Source organism: Centruroides sculpturatus, unplaced genomic scaffold (assembly GCF_000671375.1).
Source record: "Centruroides sculpturatus isolate CEXI.00-Female unplaced genomic scaffold, Cexi_2.0 scaffold839, whole genome shotgun sequence".
Classification (NCBI taxonomy): Eukaryota; Metazoa; Arthropoda; class Arachnida; order Scorpiones; family Buthidae; genus Centruroides; species Centruroides sculpturatus.
In genome coordinates, this window is record NW_019384978.1 from 209766 (window position 1) to 234187 (window position 24422).

The following is a 24422-nucleotide window of genomic DNA, read 5'->3' on the forward strand; positions in this document are numbered from 1 at the left end:
AACACCACACAAAACAAACAAAGATCACCACTTATGATGGGAAAAAAGTCTCGTTCAAATACTGGCATGTCCTTAAGTAACCTCTCATGATTGTGCCAGTGCTGCTAGCTAAAACACACACACCAACAAAAATAGCATTGGAGTAGCCCAAGACATAGCCAAATATTTCAGTGCCACAGCATTAGCGGAAATTTGAATTTGCCGACTGGAGCACTTTCAGATAATTGATGCTCTATTGTACTAGTATTTGAATACTAAGTAAATTTAGAGCCAAATGATTGTCGTAACATATCTGACTATAGATACGTAATGGCATACATTTGGCTTTAATTAATAATGTTAGGTTTAGGATGGTTATACTAAGTAAATTTGTTTAGAAACAATTAGTTTATCTGCTACAGCATACAGATGAAATTTGCTCCTTGTTTATATAGTGATTTTTAAAATGGAGTGACAACTTATATGGTCATATTGCAAGAATTCTTCATCATTTATCTCATTTTTAAAAAATTTGTGGCCCCCTAAGTCTCCTGATTTATTAATCCCAGATTTTTTCTTTAGAGATACTTGAATGAGAAGATGTACATAGACAATCTAGAGACACTGAAGAAGAACATTATCAAATGTATCAAAGGACTATCATTGCACACACTCCACTGCACTATGTTTTGAAACCAAAACAACAGCTCTCTAGTTTGTATATTAAACACATTTGCATATTATAATCAAAACTTTTGATTTGTTAGAAAATGCACAATGTAGTTAGAAAATTTATGACCCTTACCAACACAAAATTTATTTTGTGTTGATAACGGTCATAAATTTGAATGGATACAACTGAGGAAGATTCCTAAATAGCAAGAAATACAGAATAGTTTCGGTGAATTTAAGAAACATATTACTTGAACAGAAACAGATGAAATTTGATTATTTGATCAATAGACAATAAAGACAATATGAACCAAACACACTACATATAACTTTCAAGATAAAGCAATTACTGTTTTATTTTTCTCTTTAAATAAGATTCTTATTTTCTCCTGTTATGAATAATGCCATCTATAATTGAATTTTGTTGATCTAAATAAGTTTAAAGTCTTTCCAACTCTTTCGAATAAAGAGTTGGAAAGAAAAAAAAATTAATGTAGCTGACAGATGGGCTAAATATTTAATGAAATTAGGCTGATTTGTGCATTACATTTCAAGGAACAAAGTGTAAGTTTTAATAAACTTGCTATGTTTCTCATTTTTACAATGAAAATTTTTTATTAGAATCCAGGGACTTTAATATAATAATACAATGTTATATTTTTGATTTCATTTAGTCTTAATTTATTTATACCTGTGCTTTGGATTTTGCAATGTTGAAATAATACAACTTCCAGAAATTTTAAAATTTGTTGCTTGTTTCAAAATTTAAATTTATAAATTGTATAATTAAATACTAATCAATGATTGCTGAAAATCATATTATTATAAGACTAATTACATGATTTTATAATTAATAGTAGTTTGGAAATGAAAATTATTTAAAATTTCATATAAAATAGAATCTGCTCATTGTAATTAGTTTCAATCTTGCCTATGCTAATGATAACAACAACAGACAGTCATAGAAAACAACACACACAAAATATACTATGACCAATCTGTAATTACAGCGAAAACAATACATTACAACAGATCAGATATCATATTCATGAAATAAAATCACATACATATGAAACAAAACTGTTCTAAACACTCACAACATACAAAATACTCAAATTTAAAAATATTTTATGGGTGAGTTCTAAGTATTTACTAAGATGTCTATTGAGAATGGATAATATATGTATTGTGCAAGTAGTCCTTTCTTGCACAGGCATCATACAACATTCATTACATTACAGAAGGTTGCCATAATAAATACATAATTGGGAAATTCTTTAACACAGTCTTTCTAAAACAACATATAAACAAATCATTTTTTCTATAGTTATACTTTGATTTTGGTTTGGCATCACTGAGCACCGATATATACACTATGTATGAAACACTTCATCAACACTGTAACAATAAGAATGAACTGAAAATATTAAGCATGGTAAGTAAATAAGAGTACAGTTAGTGAAATTCTGGTTTTACTGACTGATATTAATTACAAGAACATGATAAAAACAATTAAAAATGTATAACATAAAGATTTATAAACTAACAGTAATTCATACAAAAATCCAGATATAATTTACTAAATAATAACGTTTTTGATCAGCTTCACTGATCATCTTCAGTTATATTCAGAATTTCATTGCTGGATTTTTTTAAAGGTGTGATTTTTTTTTTTATAATTTATATCCAGTTGATACAGAATATATGTATATACTAACAGTAATTCATTTAGTTTTCTTTACTTGATTCTTTTTGCAATACTGTCTTTAACAGCAGCTATTGTTTATTAGTTGATTATATTTTTAACCAATGATCATATGCATTTATTTTTTTAACATGTATAATGCAGCAAGTTTTTGATGAATTTTCATGTATAATTACACTGCATATAATTACAATTTCTGAAATTTGACAATTCTGAAAAATCTTGTAATGTGCTCTCTGCATGTGCCAAATTACAACATCATATCTTGTTTAGGAAATAAAAGTACTAACAATATTTACATTGTTAGCATTTTTATTTTCTTATATCACATTATTATATATCAAGATTTTGAATAATGAATAACTTTTAAATGAATGATCTTTACATATTTAAATTCATTGATACTGTAAAGACATAAATGAAATTTTTAACTTCTATTTTTAATTTTGGTTGTTCCTTAATATAAAATAAATTTTGTATTTTCTTTCAAAAGTTGATTTTAAAAAGCATTATAATTGTCTTTCACATTATTTTAGTGTAGATGAAATAAAAATGTATAAAATATAATGTATCCAAACATTTTCTTTACAAATTTAGGATTTAAATTATTTTTTTCTATTGAAGATAGTGTTACTAGAAAGTTTTTGTTATTTTTATTATAAATTATACAACTATTTGTTTCAAATTCCTTAATAATAATTTTATCAGGAAGAGCTTTTGTTGTCATGCAATGCTTCTGTTCAGAATATTAGACTGTATTCTGCTGAATTTATTACATTAATTTTGTTTATAATTTTTTTTATTCTAGAACAGATTTTAGAGGCTAAATAAATTCTTTCATTATAATATTTTAATCCATGAATCTTTAAAAATTATTTATTTATTAATACTGATAAATAACAATTCTTATAATTATTTTCTTATATTTTTATACTTCAATATTTTATTTTGTCTGGAATAATTTTAGTTTGAGTTAGTAAGTAAAATAGGTAGAATAAAGATAAATGAATATTGTAAATAATGTAAAATAAAAAGTATAATTATATTATTTAGTTTTTCTGAAAGAAGCAATGAACATTTCTCACTTGGAAACTCAACCAAATTAAGAAAGGTATTTTTTTTTTAATACAAAATATGTATTTTTATTCATCAATACATTAACTAATCTCAAACTAATTCTTTTAATATAGCATCAAGAGAAAAATAGCAATGGCAGCAGTCAGCAACCTATTATTATAATTGAATCTATTGAAACAATACCTTTATCATCTGACAGCATTGAAGCAATTAACAATAATAGTTTAGATGGCTTAAGAACATTTAATTCAAGTCAACATAGTTCTGTTTCTTTGGAGATAGATGAACCTACTTTAAAATACTCTCAATCCAGTGATGTCACCACTTGTCAGAACAAAATTCTTCCATCAATAGAAAAAGACATAAAACTGAAATCATCTCCTGTTATAGTTTTAGAGGATTGCTCATTAAATATGATGACAACACTAAAAGAGAATAGTCTGAGTTTATCAAGTCAACCTGTCATTGAAGAGACTTGTAATGAAAATTTGGAAATTTCTAAAACATCCAGTTTTGTACAAAAAATGTTAGTTGTTGATAATGAAAAACAAAATAAAGGACTGAGTCCCTGTAAACAAGGAGTTATGACATTAGTAAAAAATGATAAAAGGAATAGTAATCTTTTTCCCAAATTGTCTCAGGAAAATTTAAAAGTTGAAGCAGAATCTAGTGATGATGAGGCCATTCCAAGTTCACAAGATTCTCTTAATAGATCTGGTTTGTTGTCATTTAACAAAAGCCAAAATAGAAAAGATATTAGCTTGAATAAATCTGCAACAGAAGAATTTATTGATCAAAGTGATGATGAAACACCATCGTTAAATGATTCAAATGATAATATTCATTCTGAAAACAGTAGGAACAGTCAGTCCTTACATTTACATATTTTAAATAATGAATCAAAAAGTATAACAGATACACCTCAAGAACATTCAGAACATGAAAGTGTAAAGTCATCATCATCACTAGAAGATTCATCTTCTGAAAGTGTGAACATAATATCTGCTGTAGATAATTCAAAAGTAATTGTTGATTTAACAAATATTGATGACAGTACTGGAAGCAATTCTAATCATACAGATAGTCAAAGTAAAGGAGAAAATGTAAATTCTTCTCAGTCAGAAATTGAATCTGAAAATTTAGAAGAACAACAAATTCAAGAAGAATTTGAATCACAAGATTCACTCCAAAATAATAATGATGAAAATTATTCCCAGAGTAGCAACAGTTACAATGAAAGTTGTGATGACTCACTTGAAGTTGATAGGTGTTTATTTTATAATTCAGAAGCTAAAAGACGGAAATCTCAACGTAAACTAATGCCAACCAGAAGAGTAGTAGAATCTTTGTTACATTTCGAACTTTCGGGAAATAATAGTATAGATAGTGTAAATTATAAGGAGCTTCTTAAATGTAAAGGAACATTTTCTCCTACTAGCAAGAAGTTTCGCTATTCTTCTAATTTCTTAGATCAACAACAAAATTGTATTTTTTCAAAAACAAAAAGAGGAAATGTAAGTTGCCCATTATCCTCTGATAACTCTCCAATGTTAACTCACATATTATCTTTGGAATCTAAAGAACAAGCTCTGAATGATCTTTTAACAAAGCCTTTAAGTGATTCTATTTTGAAAAAGACAAATGATACAATAGTATGTGATTCAGGTGATATAAATGATGAGTTTTCAGTTCCGTTAAAAGATAAAAATTTATCTTTACCAGAAATATCAAATAAGTCATGTACAAGTGAAAATATGTTGGAAAAAGACAGAGCCATATTTTCTAGTAATCAAGCAAATAGTCAAAGTATTGAGCATTCTGATAAGCTAAGTAATAATTTTCAGAAAATAAATGATGGACCCAAATTATCTGAATTGGAAAAGAATAAAACTTCATTACAAGAAGAATTAGAACAAACTCCTGAATTGAAGAAAACTGTAGAAACTGTATCAACAAGTAGTAAACGGAATTTGCGACCAAAGGTTGATAAAGCTGGAAAACTAAAAAGTATTGAATTAGAAAAATTATTTTTAGAAAAAGATCGGAGAAGTTCTTCAGAAGAAAGCTTTCATGAAAAGGAACAGAGTAATGTTGAAACAAAACAGAACTTGAGAATTGCAAAGGATGATAAACCAAAAGGTGCTCAGAGACGTAAAATGAAAACCACAAATATGACATCATCAATAGTTTCCAGATTACGAACAAGAAGTACATTAGCTAAACAACGAGCAATACAAAAACCTCGAATGAAAGGTAGACCTAAGTCAAGGAATGGAATTACTCATCGGCATAAACCCAAACGGTATTCAAATGTTCTGGTAAAGTCTCTAAAATCATCAGTAAAAGATGACGATAAGATTTCCACAGAATGTGAAGACGAGAAAGAGAATAATAATTGTGCGGAAATAGAAACCACAAAGTCAAATGATGAAACAAAAGAAGTAGAATTTACAAAAGTGGATAATGATTCTTCAATTCAAGAAAAAGAATCAGATCAAAAAGTATTAACAGAGAATGAATCTCCTAAAGAACAACAAATGATTAAAAACATTAGATCTGATTCTCCAAGAAAACGTTGTGCCATGGAAATTAGACAGTATCACAAAAAACCTAAAACAACTCTTAATCTTTTAATATCTCCTTTATCAAGAAGTCAAAAAATATTAAGGGCAGCCATTGGAAATTTCACTTCTCAAGAAAGAGGAATGCCATGGAAATCAAGTAAATCTGTCACTTCACCTAGTAAGTCAAAGCCAACTGCCAGCAATCAAGATTCATCTCCAGATCAGTCTAAAAGTCATTCACCTTGGGTTAAGCATAGCTATTCTCCTTCAGCATCTCCTACTGCTGGAATTTTGAAAAGAAAGCAAATGAATGATGAATGCAATAATTCTTTGTCTCCACCACAGAAAGTAAGTTGAATAAAATGTATTTTTTTTCTTATGAATTATAATGACTTTGAATACATAAGACTTTGGCACAAATTTATGCCTAAGTAGATACTTGACTTTACAAATATAAACATCCAAACCTGATAGTTATGTATTAAAAATCAAATAATTGCTCGATATAATCTGGCAGTCATTTGACTTTAATACTCATCTTTCCTTTGACATTTGTGTTTTTAATATACAAAATGCCAAAAAGCTAGATATTCACATGTGAATTTATTATGGTTGTTTTAAACTACATAATAGAAATAAATTGATTCTTTCTATCACAGCTTAAATTGTATGAAACTTATTTTATAATAACAGTACAATTCTCCAATTGGTGTTTGATTAAAAAATTTTCTTATATCTTTGTAGTGTTCAACAGAAATTATGAAAAGCTCAGAATAAAATAAAAATGAATGTGTATATATATTATAATATATTATTATAATACATTATTATATATATNGGTGAGGTGTTCTCCTTCCTCCAATTGTGTCGCATCAGTCCAACTCCTCGATCGATGGTTATTGGTTGATGTCGATTAAAAACTGCTTCTGGATCATTGATGCCAGATATTGGTTCTTGTGTCACACTCGAGTTATTGTACTTTGATATGAAATTTATAAAAAAAAATATATATATATATATATAATATAATATATATATATTTTATTAATGTTAAAATAAGATATAAATGAATATAAATGATAAATTTCTTAAATTTTTAAGTCATAAAGTAGTTACAATTATTCCTAGAAAAAGTTTTTAACTATTCATTTATTGAACATTGTGTAGTTGCATAAGAAGTGCATTTAAGATAATAAGCAAAAAAATGCCAAAATCATCAATATTTTTGAACTAAAAATAGCATTTTTGCACCAATAAAACATTTATTTAACAGAATGATCATACATTCTGCCCAAAGTGACCAAGTTGGGTGCCATTTTGGCTATCTTTTTTTTTAAATTTAATCCAAAATTTATGAATGGCAACTTCTAATTTTCTGGGTTATTTTTGTCATTAAGAAATGAATAATGCTATTTATATACAGGGTGTCCCAACGAAAACGAAACGACAGAGATATCGCGTTCTTCCAAGCAAATCGCTTGGACAGGTCGATTTTATTCTCAAGAGGGACATCTTCTGCAATGAAGTTTTTGCGATTCTGAATACAACAGACAACAAAATTTTTAAAAACTTATTCATTTTTTATTAACTAAACAAACATTTATTTCAAATAAAGTAACACAAACTATTAAAAAACATAAAAAAAAAACCTTTTAAGCTAGATCGCATATGCAAGGAAAAATAAGTTGATCATAAAATTAAGGTTGATAATGTGTTATCTGTTTCCAAATGTTATAATACAGTATTTTGAGATTTAATAACTTACTGTAAAGTGACATAAGAACACGTAACTGTCTTGACAGGATAAGCAATCTCATCTTCTTGACATGACCTATCTCTTCAGAAGTCATACCGTGAGATGCCTCTTCGTCTACGTCAACAAGCTTATTTCACATTAAGCTTGACCACATAGTGATTCAATTCAAATTTAAGATTATTATTTGTTTTGTCGGGATAAAAATCGTCTGGCACACTTGTTTTCCCGCGCTTTTAGTCGTTCGACAGACGATGCTGGGCGCCATAGGAACGCTACTCGGACAACATCTGAAGACTCAACCGCACATTGGTTAAAAGACATCACGCCATCTGCGGACGCCCCCTTGAGAATAAAATCGACCTGTCCGAGCGATTTGCTTGGACGAACGCGATATCTCTGTCGTTTCGTTTTCGTTGGGACACCCTGTATATACAATAGATGACAAATGCAGTTCAGGCCTAACCTACTGCACTGGGAATCCAAGTGGTCAAAAAACCCCAGGAATTTTACAGGATATTATTTTTTATCTCAGATATATTGGGCCTTATCATCCAGCTACTCCATTAAAGATGTGGCTGAATCCATGCTGGGTATGTTTAAAGAGAGGAAAGAGTTAAAAGAGTAAAACATACCAAGGATAAAGCTGAAGATAACATTTTAAACTTTTTGAAAATGATAATGTTTTAAATTAGTGTATAAAAATAATCTAATATATGAGCTGCAGGAAGGCACTCCCCTTAGATATTAGACTAGTTTACTAATTATTTGCAGGAGTGAAGTACAGCACAAGTCAGTTGGAATCTGGGACTGTATTCTGGTCACTTATCTCTTGTCTCTTCTTTCAAAGACGAATGATGTCAAAACAACAGACGATATTCGTCCCTCAGAGATTCTGGCAATTCAGGCAATTCTGGTTGTTCATAACAATCTTGTCTTTGTTGTTGATGTCACAATTCTATTAGGTTGATTATACATGTTCAGTTTATCTGTGTGTGCAACACTGTATAGAATTTTAACCAATAAAATTTAAAATTTTTGAAAATGCAGAATATGAAATTATAAATCAAGTGGTAAGAAAAGCATGAATTCAAATAAAGCATGTAATTTTGACAAAGATGTGTTTTATAGCATTTTTACAGATTGTAATGTCAAAATGTCTCAGGTAATGTCTCTTAAGAAACAAATATATTAATAACCTAAGTTAGAAAAGCATATGTACTTAGTTAGGGAGAAATTAGATTTAGAGAGTTAGATAACCTAATAAATAGAATTTTAACAATTTGGAGGGCTTATCACACCAAGGCTGACTGAAAAATAGACCAGATCTTTTACAAAAAAATTAGCCTTTTAGTAATCCCCATCAAATTTAGGAAAGGATGCATTTTGAATGCAAGGACCCCTCATCAGTTTACAAATACATAGTACCAAGTTAGCATACATACAATTATAACACTAGTAGTTAACCAATACAAAGGAATTTTTGATATATACAGTGCACTGTATTTGCAATAGTTAATACAAACCATATATTAAAGAACTAAAAACTATCAAGCATAAAATTTTTTTATGTATTAATGTGATATATTACATTATTTGGGACCAGTAAATGTCTTATTTTCTTACAATTTTTGTGATAACTCAGGATGTATTTTCTTCATAATTGAAGTTTAGACTATTTACAAAAAGTCAAATTAACTTTTGAGTCCTTCAAAGAAGAGTTCTTTACAGCAATTTTTTAAGACTGCTACTTCTGTGGTAGTGTATAAGGGATAAAGATGGACTCAAAAGTTAATTTGACTTTTTGTACATAGTCTAAACTTCAATTATGTCTTATTTTCTCCCACATTTTCCAAATTCTGGTAGACTGTTCAACTTTTAATAATAAAATATTGTTAAATGTATTAAAACCAAAAGGGAGGGAAACTAACAATGAACTTACAATTATTAAAATAATTGGTTTCCTGACCTTAAACAAAACAAATACACCAAATCTATAAGACCGTGTGAAGCCAACTGTCTTGTTACAATTTTCATTTTACAATGTGATGTGACTTTACTCCCATATCTGTTCAGCATCTGTTTCAAGCTTATGTAAAAACAATGTCATTCCATCCCTCATATAGTTTCAGTCTCATGTTGTTATTAATTCTAATGTCTTCCTGTATTTTCAGAATTTCTGTGTTCCTGTAATCTTCTTTTTAATTGATTGTTTTTTGTCAGAATACTCTTGACACTATCTTTTAAAATTTTACAACCTTTGGTATTGCAATGTTGTGCCACTGATGATGATATTAAATTGTTTTTGATGGCATATATATGTTCTTTAATTCTTGTTTTTAATTTCCTTCTGGTTTCACCAATGTGTCTTTTTTTATGTGAACAGCTGCATTCCAATGAATAAACTACATTATCTTTTTCTAAATCATTATGTTCATTACAGTCAACCCCCCCATAACACTGTTGATAATTACGTGTTATATGCATTCGATGTTGTACGAGTCACTTAGATTTTACAAATACGTGAGCCGTACATGTATTTGTAAAATCTAAGTGACTCGTACAACATGGAATTCATATAAAACGGAATTATTAACAGTGTTATAGGGGTCGACTGTATTTTTATATTTACAGTTGATCGTTTTTGCTATGATTCTTGTATGGTTTGGTACTAAAGTAATATCTATATTTTTTAATTTTTAAAAAAACACTGAGTTTTTAATTTTGAAAAAAACATTCCATTTTAAGATACAATGTTTTAGCAACTTCCAGTTGTCTATATATTAAATAGACAACCGGAAGTTGTTGGTATAGACAACTGGAAGTTAGACATTTTCTCTTTTCCTTTTACTTGTTTCTAACCATTTTAACAATAATGTTCTAGGATAATTATTCAAGCTAAACATTCTTATTATATTTTCTATTTCCATTTCTTGATCATTTTGCATGGTTGTTCTCTCTTTAATTTTGTTAATATGCATCTGAAAAGTGTTCTTTTTCATATATAAAGGTATATTAGATTTGAAGTGTATAACTTTACCTGTAGCACATTCTTTAACATACTTTTTAAATAATAATTTACTATTTAATCTAACTATAGTAAGTTCTAAATAATTCAGACTATTATCTATTTCTTTTTCACATTGGAATTGAACATTTTTATTTATTAAATTAATTTCATTAACAAAAGAGTCAATACCTAGTATGCTTTTATCGTAAACGATGAACGATATCTTTGACAACTTATTATTCCTTGAGTTTTATTGATTTCTTTATTAATTATGATCATGCACAACTCTGCTAATCTAGGACCTATGCAGAATTCCATTGGTGTACCTTTCGATTGTCTGTAATATTTACATGTTATTTAAGAATTGGTTGATGTTTGTAATACTATACAGTAGTACATCGACTTACGCTACCCTGACTTATGCGATTTTCAAATCTTGTTCATTCATTTTTTGTTTGAGCGCCACGAAACTCTTGATTACTCACTCCCGCCACACTATTGTTCATCTTACATGTTTGGACGTGTCGCACAGAATCGACACATAACTACAATTTATTTTGTGTTATTTATTTCTGTGTTTGTTATATCTACGGAGACTTGAGAGACTCTATGTGGCGATTTCTTGTAATCGTGAACGAATCAAAAGACGATGTAAGATTAACGAGAACATTTATTAGCTTACATATATCCAACTTGGATTTTACACAAATTGCAAAATTATACCCCGACTTACGCGGTTATCGCTCGGTCCCACCTATCATGTAAGTTCGGGGTATTACTGTACTCAGATACAGATAATTTATTTACCTCTTTTTTTATTGCTATTTCAAGATTATACAGTAAATATTTTTGAATATATATCAAAGGATAATATGCAACAGGTTTTTTGTTTTCACTCTAAAACTTAATTTTGGAACTCTATTACCAAAACATTTAATATCTTTAGCAGTGTTATTATCTATGTAAATAAGTTTTGAAAAATTATTTATAACCTTTATAACTTGTTGTTTTAGATTATCCACAGGATTATCTTTAAGTAATATATAATTTCCTTTCTTTAAGATCTCTAATATTATGTTGTTATAATTATGTTTAGTCAAGACTGTTGTTTGTTTTGCTTTATCAGCATTTGTTAATATTAGATGATTATTTTCTATAAATTCTTTAACCTTATTTATTCTATTTTTAAACTGTATAATTTTATTATTTTCTTGTTTCTTTAATCTATAATTTTTCACTAAAGTTTGGATATTATTTCTAATTGATTGAACTTCTTGATGCTCATGATTTATTAAACCTACTTCTAAATCTACTACAGTTTTTCTTTTATTTAAAGTGGTGGGTCCATTAAAATCTAGTCCAAAATCAGAGTATATCTTATATCAGATAGGATCTCTACATCACTATGATTAAGTACAAATTTGTTTTTTCACTGTTCTTTATTTGAAATTAAAGGGTAATCTAACTTACATTCTAGTTTTTTAATTTTCTTATTTAAATACTCTTCACAATTCTTATCCTGTTTCCTGGTGTTATTTAAATTGCTCCCTAATTTAAAAATTTTTTTTTTAGTTTTTTAATTTTATATTTTTTAGAGTTAATCAAGGATCTTAATATAATCTTTTCTACAATATTAATTTCATGTCTTTGGATACAATTACTAATACTACAAGGAATTTGCAATGTTTTTAATGGTATACCTGTATTTTGGTCTCTACAAGTGTTAATGTACCACATGTCTATATTTAACCTAATAATTTGACTGGATTAGATTAGATGGTAGATGGTATGTTGGTATGTAATTAGATGGTAATGTTTTGAAAACTACTTAGAGAGACAGATAAGATTAACAGCATATTCAATAGTTTAGTAATTGATATAAGATCATTAAAAGAAGACGGAGTCAATGGTGTTTCCGAGGCACTGGGAAAAAATCAGAAGCATTATATCTCTTGAAATAGTCTTTACCAAGATAGAGAATGTTTTCTAATGCAATTGTACAGTGCAAGTAGCATCTCTTTCTATTCTGTGATTGAGGAGGCAACAGATAAAAGATCAGTCAAATGACAACTATTCACTTGTCTCTGGGAGACGAGAGTCTTTGAGAGAAAAAGTTGTCTAAAATCATATTTTGGAGAGATATGATGATCTCTTAAGACAAAAACAAATAATTAGCCATTAAGTGACTGGCTTGTGACACTGTCTCTGAGATGAGAGACAATGACCAGAATATGTCTCAGGTTAACAAATCTTAGGGATAGAAGGGCTAAATGAGATGGCTAAAGGGAAATTCTTGAAAATAAATCTTAGGTTTATTTTTTTGAAACTCAAAAAAAAAAATTTCTAGTGTATTTTTTATCTGCTTTTTTTTTTTATTTTTTAATTAAATTACTCTGACTGTCTGTCCAGATAAAACTTTGTAACTCAATTTCTACCAAAATTTTCATTCACATACAGTAGAGCGTCGATTTTCCAAATCAATTGGGGACTGGGGTTGTCCGGATAACTGATATTTCGGATAACTGATTTACGTATGAAAAAATAGTTTAACGTATCCGATGTCGAAATTTTTCTCCGTTGCGTGTCGCTTCGCGTTGAATTTTCATCGATGTTAAGCCTAACAAAGACTATTGTATCCTTAAAAATTATTTTTTTATTTTGTACAAACAAAATAAATATATCGAAAAATATAAAAATAATAAAAAATTATACTTCAGATGTTTATTTAGTATCAAAAACGTAAAATACTTGAGTAGCCCAAGACATAGCCAAAGATTGAAGCGCGACAGCACGGGCGAAAATTTAAATTTGCCGACTGGAATTCTTTCGGATGATTGACTTTCGGAAAATTGACGCTCTACTGTATTTCCTAATGACATACATTTTTTAGTTTGCAAACAATTTCAGCAATTAACAAAAAATTAAAATTTGTAAATAAAATCTGATTACAGAAATTCACTTTGAGAAGAATTGACTTTTCTTTTTCTCTTAAATCATGCTGATCGGTTACTTGTATATATAGTACATCTTCAACCATGTGAATGATTAGTAAACTAACCAGCGCCTAAGGGGAATGACTTTCTGGGTTATCGGACTAGATTTATTTTGACAATTTTAATTGGCAAAGTGGATGAAGAGCTTGAAGAGCCCCTGTTTTATTAGATATTTCTTCTCTTGAGTCTTATAATAATGTTACTGTTCCTCAAGCTGTAAACAATGCTATACGACTACTATGAAAAAATGAACAGGGATTTCTGTAGCAAAATTTGTAACTATTCTAACCACTGCTCTATACAAGATCAAATTATACTGAGGCTTAAAAGAACAATTTCCAGAAATGATTGGTGTAACTTATACTGCTCATGCAGTTCATCAAGGAGCAGAATTGATTAGAAACTTTCTGGAATGTTTTTCCCTTGAATATTTTCAATTTGTGATTGGTTGAATCTGCAGATATGAAAGGCTGACTGTGTGCCTAATTTGTAAAAGTTGCAAATCTTGTAACAACATTCAATCTTGTAACAACAATATCAACTCAATTCCTATAGCCAAATTACTTTATTTCTAATCTCTTGGTATTGCAAATCTTGTTTTGGCTGATCTCTTCTTTTTATTTCTAAATTATTGATTAAATTAGAAATGAATTTTATTAAAATATTTAGAAGTAGCATGTTAACTGTCTCCTAATCTAAAGTTAGTGGTCAAGTCGATAAAACCACTGAACACTGGTAGTTGGTCCCAGGTTTGCATCTGGCCAGTATGCTGGCCATGTAGTATTTTCTGAGTTATTTAACATATCTAATGTCTAAATAGGGTCTAATTTCCTATAGAAAGTTCTCCCAGGATGTCTATCTCGGCAAATTGTCAAATATTGCATTGTTTCAACAACCCTAATCTAAATTTCTGAGTTAAGTAATTTGTAGCCTTTATAATCAATTTTTAATGTGATGATACTTATTTATAATTGTATAATATTTGTTTGTATGTAGCACAATTATATTTCATATAATTATATGAAAACACAATTTGGTTTAAAATAATTTTAAAATGCGGAACCTTTCAGAAGCTTAAATACTCTTCACAATTCTTATCCTGTTTCCCGATCAGGTAGCATATCATTATATATTTTAAATATTTACACTATGATGATAAATTTCTTATTTATAGCAATAGGAATAAAATATCTTAATGGAGTAGTTTTAATTATTAAAAAAATATATATAATGTTTTATAGCAAAGAAAAGTATCATTTGCTGATCCTTTAGTTGAGTATGAAATTCCAATAGAGAATTGTTATGCATGCAAAGTGCCCCAGAAAAATGTCAGCCGCTGTCTGGAGATGACCAAAGGTGCCAAGCAGGCTCTTTCTTCTATTCAAGCAGCTGAATTAGAAAAGGCGAGTAACTTTCCAATTATATGAATTATTTAATTCTATATTATTCTAAAACTAATAATGTTATTGCATTTTCATTTTTGCTTTAATTTGTTTTTATAAATCAATGAAACTAAATAAAAATATATTATACAAATTCTTTAGTATAGATATTTATTATTTACTATAATATTTAGTGCAAAAAAATGTTTTGTTTTCAACTTTTCATTTTGTATAATAATTTTTTTTTAATTATATTTAGATCATAATAAATTTATATTCACTATAATTAGTATTGTATAGTAGGAACACTTTAATATTATTTCTGCTATTTGTGATATATTTATATATCATTATATTTACAATGGAATCCACTTATTGTAATCATTTTGAGACTTGCCTAAACTAAAGATAACTGAAGCATAACATGAAAATTATGGTTTTATTTGGCCTTAAAATATTTTTTAATTATCTTAATCTTTCAATTGGTGGAGACTNTTAATATGCAAATTTTAATTTCTAGTATATAATTATATACTAGAAATTAATGCAATTATTGGTAATGCAAAATGGTAATGCAATTATAATGTGAATTATATTTTCTAGTATATAATTATATACTAGAAAATATAATTCACATTATAATTGCATTACCATTTTTTTACAACAAGTGGTTTATAATTGGAAAAAAGGTATATCAGAAATTTAAAATTATTTTAGGCTACTTTAATAAATTTAACACTTAAATTGCTACTTAAAATTGATAATGATTATGCATTTTTAGCTACACATTGAGGCTGATAACATGAAAATAGAGCTTAAAAATGTTATATTTAATTACATGAAGATAATAACAACTGTGATTTAATCATTTAAAAAACTTTTATTATTATAATGTTACATTTTATGTTTTGAGACATCTTAATTCTAGTAATAGATAAATGACAGATAAACTTTATTATTCATTATTACAATAAGCAGATTTTATTATATTTTATAAATCTGAATTAATGTATAAAAAAATTTCCACACAAATTCTTTCTTATGACATTTTCAATTAAAATTTTTAGAGTAGCATAAATCTTAAAGCTTTTATTTAACTAGGATATTGGTAAATATTTGTCTCTTCTTAATATTTCCTTTAAAATATAAGTCAAATTTTACTAAAAACTTTAAAATATTTTAGATATCTGTTAGATAGATAACCTGAAATGAAATTAATTTATTAAATGTAATAATTTGAGTGAATTTACTGTTAATATATGAAGAGAAAATCCATTAATTGAATATATTTAATGATTATGATAAGTTTATATAAAGTGGTTTAATGTAATTTTTTTTTATTGTTTTGTTGAACTGATCTAATTTATCAATTGAGAAATAAATGAAACTTAACAAACATTCACTTTCTCTGGGCTATATTTTGAATCTTATATTATTAAAGGTTAATAATTTTTCAAAAATATCTGGGTAGAACTAAATTAAGTTATTTAAAAAATTATTTGTAATAATTAATTTATATTGTTATTAAATATTTTTATATAGAATTTATTATCATCAGAATCTTCACCATACTTTTCTGAAGAATATCAGAATACACCATTATCTCTGTATGACTCAGAAGAGAAAGTTTTTCCAGCTCTAAGCAATTGTTCAGATCCTGTAGATAGTATATTGCCATTCCTGACTTGTTCTATATGGTAAATTTATTTTTATATTTTAAAAACTTACATAATATATTTCATCATAATAATAAATAAAAATCAGTACTGTATAAAAGTTAATAAATTTTTTTTTCCTTTATCAGGCCTCGTGGACTTGGTCAGTTGGTTCATGCTCGTAACATCTGTACCATTGGAGATCTTTGTTCTCTCACTATAGCTGAAATGTTGGCACTTCCCATTAAGTCTCCAAAACTGGAAACTGCAAGAAAAGTACTTCAGCACTATTATGAAAAATTCCATAAAGATTTAGAAAGAAATCTTTCAAGAAGTATAATTTCTCAAGAAGTTAATGATGAAAATACATCAAAAAATTCATTAAATGCCTCTGTCTCAGAACTAGATGATGATGTATTACTAGAAGAATGCTTACTTTCAAATGATCGGGATGATTTTTTGAATGAAGATAAATTACTAAATAACGACCATGATTTAATAGATGAAGAGAGATTATTAAATGATCAGAAAGAATTATTAGATGAAAATGAAGAGTTCTCAAACCATCAGGAATTAGCTTTGGCTGAATTAAACAAACTTCAAAGCTCATTAATAAAAGAAAACTATCAAAATGATAAGGAAACATTATTAGATGAAAAAAATTTAGAAAGTATTCAGGAATTTAATGTGTTTTCTGAAGAAGAAAGCAAAGTTCAAAGTGATCAAGTGTCATTAGATGAACAAAATAATTGCAGTCGGGAATACAGTGTATCAGATAATGGGCTGATATCAGAAGAGGAAAGTAAGATACAAGATCAAGAAATATCATTGGATACAGGAAATATGAACACCCAAGAATTTAATGTATCATTAGAAGAGGAAAATAATTTTAAAGATGACCAAGAAATATCATTGAATACAGGAAATATGAACACCCAAGAATTTAATGTATCATTAGAAGAGGAAAATAATTTTAAAGATGACCAAGAAATATCATTAAATGAAAAAACTGAACAAGCTCAAGAAGAATTTGGCATATTATCTGAACAGGAAAGTAGTCTTAAATGTGATCAAGAAGCATTCCTTAAAAGAGAAAATAACCACACTCAAGAGTTTAGTGTTTTATTGGAAAAAGAAAATAAATTTGAAAACAACCATGAAATATTAAATGAAGTAGAGAAATTTACTCAAAAATTCAACACATCAGAAGATGAAGTTAAACTTCAAAATGCTCAAGAAACAACATTAGATAAAGAAAATGAATATAGTCAAGAATTACATATGTTGTCTGAGGAAGGAAGGGAGTTTCAAAATGATGAGGAATTACCATTAGAGGATAACATACAAACACGGGATTTTGGTGTATCATTGGACAAAGAAAGCCAGTTTGAGAATGATTGCAAAGCATTTTCAAATGAGGTAGTAAGTAAATTTTCTGTTATTGAAGAAAGTATGGAATTTGAAACAAATGATGATAAAATTGGATCGGAAGTATCAGATTCGAGTACTGAATTTGAAAATGATATAAATAAGGTAGTAAAAGCAGAAAAGATTAACAATTCGCATCTTAAAAATAGAGATGAATCTAGAGAAATAGTTGATGAATCTATGCCAATGGAATGTTCTAATGAAGAAGAAAATTCATTTAATAATGTAGAAGAAAAATATGTAGAAGAAATTAGTATTTGCTCAATTAACACAACAGATAATAGTAACAATAATACAATTATGTATGAAATTTCTGATAATGATGATATTGAAGATAAACCAAATATAGCTTCTACAGAAGAAATTGAGTCTTTACCCATTATAAATGAATCTCCTGATAAAATTAAGAATGTTTTTGAAGAAAGACTTCCTTGTAATTCTGTTATAATTAAAACAATTAATAATGTTCCAGTTGAAAGTACAGAAGACTTAATTAATGAAATTTATCCAATCATCAATGAATTGATCAATAATGTGGCAGAAAACTGTTTGCATCATATTGATATGAATCAACTAAGTACAAATAATGAATTTGTTGATATTACTGAAAATACGGCACAACAGTCAAAAGAAATATGCACAGATGGTTTTGATGACAGGGAAAAAGAATCTGGAATGATTTTAGAGAAATTAATCAATGATGTTGAAAAAGGTAAAAATTCATCTGATACAGAAGAAGATATTAAAGTGACATTGAGTGAAAGTAATAGTTTTAATATTTTATGTGAAGAAGCATCAAGTTGTGAATTAAGTCAAGTGATAGTGAAAGGAAATAAAATGGAATATCAGGATTCTTCTCCATTACCTGATAAAATATTTAATAGACCACATTGTGGTTTGTTAATAGAAGAAAATGAAACTTTATCATCTGAAGAAGATAACACTATTGCTTCAATTAGTGAAATGGAAGCAGAAAACAGTAAGTATTGGTTTTCTTTTAAAGTAATATTTTTTATAGTAGTTCTTACAAATTACTATTTTATTTTAACAGAAGTCCAATTACCTACAGAAATGGAAATGCTCCAATCATCATTCACTCTTGAAAATTTAAAGAAGTTTCCACTGCTCCATTTAGTTGGAATGTTAGAAAAGTTAACAACTGCCATTCGGTTTAAATCAGAAGAGAGGGAAGAGTCCGATACAAGTCACGGCAATAATTTCTGTTCATGAGAACAACAGAAGATTGAGCCCGTATAAAAAATTGTTTCTAATTTGAAAATGAGGTTCAAATGGATATTATGGGACTGACCTAATTGTTTCACAAGATGTTTTACGATAAGCAGCTTGCTTGTGCATGGTGGTTACAGTGGGAATGTTTCAAAAGTAGGCCACAAAATTTATTTTATTGGCACCCAGTTATTTATGAGAAAATTTTTATTTGTATAAATATAAATTAAATACTTTATCTGATTTGAATTTATAATACACTTTTTAATTCTTTTTCATGAAATAATTTTTTAATGAATATTTTAATTAATATGTTTTATAGATATTTTTTGTAATAGTCTTATCAAGATTTTGATATTATGAAAATCTTTGTCTTGAATATTTTCAATGAAAGTAAAATGGTAATATTTCATTAATTTGTTTAAAAATGTTGGGTTAAATTTTGTCACATCCTGTCAAAGAAAATGACTTTTATTTTAGGTTTACAAAATTCGTCTATTGTATATTTCATTTATTTCAAATGTTGCTGTGTATAAGATATTCAAATGTTGTGTATTATTTTTGTGAGGTAAAATTAACTGTGAATAAAAGACATTTTTTTAAAATAGTTTTTCAATTTATATGAAGTAAAAATTCAGTTTTTTAAGAATTATTAATTATTGCCATTTTTATACATTATTAATTAAAGTGAACAGTTCATATTCACTCATTCTATAAATAATATATGCAAATTAATAGAAATGTATTTAGCAGTAATATAATTAACAATGCATTGATTTTAAATATTTTAAATTTAATTTACCAATTCTCTTGATAATTGGTAAATTAAATTGGTTAATCTCGATGATAAAAATATATTTATTTCTATGTGACAGATAAAGATATATTTTTTGTAACAAAATTCTGACTGAAATGTTATGGAAGTGATAATCAGCACATGCTATTTATTTAAAGATAGTTTCTTCCTACTGTAGTTTTAAAATCTACAGTTCAATTATTATTGAAAACATCTTTATTATGAAGATTTTTAGGATTGATATAAAGTTAATATTGGGTGAAGATGATGTATAAATATAATAATTTAATAATTCTTATGTATTCAAGCCAGAATGAAGGTTAAAAACTTATTTTTAATTGTTAAGCAAAAATAGACAACGACAGTCCCCAAAAAGTATTATTCTAAACTATGAAATATAGGTTTATGTCATCAATATAAAAATAACAATAAACAAACATTAAAAATCCAGTTTACCCCGTTAGAATATAGCGTGTTTTTTTTTAATTCACGACTACTTATTTTCGTTTAAAGTTATAATCTTTCAATAAGTGATACACTGTATTTACATTATTTTAATACATTAGTATAATAAAATGTAATAGTAATTGTATAATTTTTTAGAATATACAGTCGAGTTTACTTAACAGAACAGTCCGCATAAATGTACAGTGCAGTAGGATCCCTCTATAACAGTGTTTCTTAATAGGTGTACTGCGAAATTATGAAAGCGGTGTACTAGCTGAAGCTGTTATTGGACTAACTTTAGCAATTCGCAGTTTATAAGCAGACAAGGTGTACCTTTCATTTTGCAATGAACTGCCTTTGTTACCTTTGAAAAGACAAGAAACTCAAATATATCTAAACTATTATATATGTATTTTTTTCGTAGAGAATCACTAATTACAAAAACATTACCGACAATGTTAAAACATAACTTTTAAAAAAATTGAATACCTAGAAGCTCAGTACGAATCTTTGCTTTTAACATGCTGAAGTAAGATTGTTATTCAGGGATAAAGAAGTGCTATGCCATTTGTAGAACTTATGAATGAATTGCTGATCTTTTTTCCAAAATAAACGTACAAATGCTTGTATAAAATGTCTTAAGAATGATATTTGATCTGCTAAAATAGCATATTTAGCCAATATTTTTAATTACTTGAATAATGTTAATACAAATATCGAAGGAAAAAATGAAAATATTTTGACGTCCGCAGATAAATGCCATTTCAGAAAAAATATCTGGAAAAATCTCATTAAAAAAAAAATTTAGCCGCCAGTTGTTTAACTTTCTCCGTAACAGTTAAAATTGCGTGTGTGGTGCCATCTGTTATAAAGTTTTTTAAATAAAATATCCTATTTTTAATTATTAAAAAGCGTAATTTTGAGGGCAGCGGTGGGTTTTATTTAAAAAATGTAAATGCTAATAACGAGTAAAATCGTCATTAAGTCTGATCCTACCCGAGATATGACTCACGACCCCCTTCATTTCCCCACCCGGTCGACCTTTAACAACCAAGATTTAATAGCATAAATTTCCTAATACACAAACCTTCCTGCAAAATTTCAGACATTTTCGACAAAAAGCACAGGCGTTATTAAGCTTCAAACAGGGTGAACAAAATCGTATTACCCCCTATACACTGGAAAAACCCGTGTCGAAAAAAAATGTCGCGAAATGTAATTTTTTTTTTACATTTCTCGACATTTTAAGGTGTCTTAAGTCTAAAAATGTAAAAATATTGGGGTGTTCATTTTTTTTCGACCGCTCGCCATACTTTCCCTCTATTATATAGCCTTTAATAACAGAGAGGAAAGTAATACAATAGATGTTTCCCTTCGTTTCACAATAAAAACGTTGAGGGAATTATTTCCGTTATAGCAGTACATGTAATATTTTCTTCCAATAGTATTAAAAGTTAATTTCCTTATGTTACGTAAATTTTTCTTAAATTCGAAAGTGTTCCGTGGCATCAAAAGAATTAAGAACCAATTACGGTACATCTCCGCACAGGGTAAGGGAGGCAGGGCTATGTGGAGATAGGGTGAAACTTTTTACTGATCCGTTTTTTAATACACGAATAGTTAAAAGATTAGAATATTAATGAACAGGTTTTATCGGACATACATCAGAGAAGCAATTACATATTAAAAATGTATGAAAATATTTATGAACAAACAGCGCGGATCACACATACAGTACGTCTTCATCTCGAGTGGACAAGTCAAGTGACTAGAAGTCATTCAAATACGACGACGTCAGCACTGAGAAGGAAAGATGTAAAACTTTTATGACACGGATTGGGGGAGTGTTAATAGAATGATGTCTTAAAGAGTCACAGAAATGCTCGTATTTAAAATAACTTTATTACAAAAATCGTTATGTATAAGTATTTTGATCAATGATTACATAGCATGTTCTTATTTATTTATATTGCTGCAAGTCAATAGCTCCGTTGGAAGCTCTGTAATAGGACTTTTGATATGAAAGGATAATTGCAACAACTTAACGCTTACCGATATAGATAAATATACTGCTGAAAGATGTACCAGTATATAACATATTTTTAGGACAGTGATGGCGAATCCGTGACCCGCGCAATGATTTCAAGGTACACGCATTGAGTTTAGAGAGTATAGTTTTTCAAAAATTAAAAAAAAAATGATAGATTTCAAAACTTTACTTAAGGACCTACTTTCACATTGCATATACAAAGCTGTTGTGAAAAGTCTTAAAGGCCACTAATTACGAACCTCAGAAATGATAATCAAACAATAGCAGATTTCTCGTTAAACGAAATATTTATCTATTATAATCATTATTTTCTTTTCACATATATAGAGTTTGTTTAACTTTTTAATATACGGGGTAGAAATAAAGTAGGTGGACAGTAAATGATAACATATATTGAGATTATACATACAATTATATATACTAATAGAATACAATGCAATACAATTTTATCAACGTGGCCGCTCAAACTGCTGTCCATCATAATTTACGCAGCTTTGAAGTCTACATTTCACGCTTCGACAAATATTTTAGCTCGAGTATCTTTGTGTATTAATTTCTTGAAATGCATCTCCTGTAATTTTTCAACCGTAACCAAGTTAAATATACACCATTGTTATAGTATAATCCTAACACAAACGCTATTTCATCTACCGTCCACCTACTTTCGATTCACCCTGTATATCAGAAAAATAACAATGAAGTAAAATTTGTAAGCAATTTTTTTAATTACTCAAATTAAATATTTGACCCGCGATTCGATGTTAACTTACTAAATTTCGAAAGAAGAAGGTTCGCCATCGCTGTCCTAAAACGTGAAAAGCTGAAGAGGAGAGAATCCCATTTTAATAACCTCCTTGAGTGATCTTTTTATTTCGGATATATTTGCACTAATCACCCGAATTTGATCGATTAGACGTAATCTGGCATTAGTAACTAATCTTAAAATGGTGGAACGAAAAATCAGTAATCCTGTATTTAAGATAGTCATTAAGTCTGATACACAATGATCTTTATGAATCTTAAACGTAAGAAACAAGTTTATGACACATAATTGACAAAAATCTTTCCAAAACTCGGGACTTTTTTAAAACACCGCGGGACGCGTGAGAAATTGTTAAAAATCGGGACGTCTGGTCACCTTAGTCTAATCGTCTATTGGTGAAATAGGGGAATAGCGTATATTCCAAAAAAAAGACTCTCCGTGCCACGGATTAGCCATAATTGTCGTGGTTTGCAATCCTGTAAAGTTCGTCATTAAACGTAAAGATGGCTACTCTGGATACTTTTGGAAGTGTTATCTGTTATTCGTTTTCTGTGGGCGAAAGATCTGCCGCCGGCGGAAATCCAACATGAATTGGTTGCTGTTTATGGGGTATGTAAGCAGTAATGAATTGCAATATGGTGTCGACTATCCGCGGAGGGAAGAAAAGAAATTGGTGATGCAGAACGCAGCGATCGACCTCGAACATCCGACAGATGACCATGATTTAACAAGAGCGATTCGGAAAAAGAAGTCCAGATTTTTCACCAATGAAGTCGTTCTGCAATATGACATATGGCTGTCACCATACGTGACGTCGTGCTGGATTTTGGGTGGAGTGTGCTCCAACATCCAGCGTACAGCCTGGACCTCGCTCCCAGTGATTGTCATCTATTTTCTCCTTTGAAGAAACATCTCGGAGGA

At 28.5% G+C, this 24422-nt stretch overlaps 1 protein-coding gene across 4 annotated transcripts in view; it reads left to right on the forward strand.

The window, feature by feature from the left end:
* The window catches only part of LOC111632722 (telomere-associated protein RIF1-like), a 75068-nt gene that overhangs the window by 48469 nt on the left and 2177 nt on the right, over positions 1 to 24422 (forward strand). For 2 of the 4 annotated variants that reach the window (XM_023377227.1, XM_023377228.1), the window contains exons 28-33: positions 3410 to 3467; positions 3547 to 6345; positions 14995 to 15156; positions 16678 to 16832; positions 16940 to 19197; positions 19270 to 20030. In XM_023377227.1, the coding sequence (XP_023232995.1) occupies positions 3410 to 3467; positions 3547 to 6345; positions 14995 to 15156; positions 16678 to 16832; positions 16940 to 19197; positions 19270 to 19448 (5611 nt within the window). In that variant the 3' untranslated portion in view covers positions 19449 to 20030. Of the gene's footprint in view, positions 1 to 3409; positions 3468 to 3546; positions 6346 to 14994; positions 15157 to 16677; positions 16833 to 16939; positions 19198 to 19269; positions 20031 to 24422 lie in introns of those variants that run through there. The other 2 variants (XM_023377229.1, XM_023377230.1) reach the window with 2 other exon arrangements.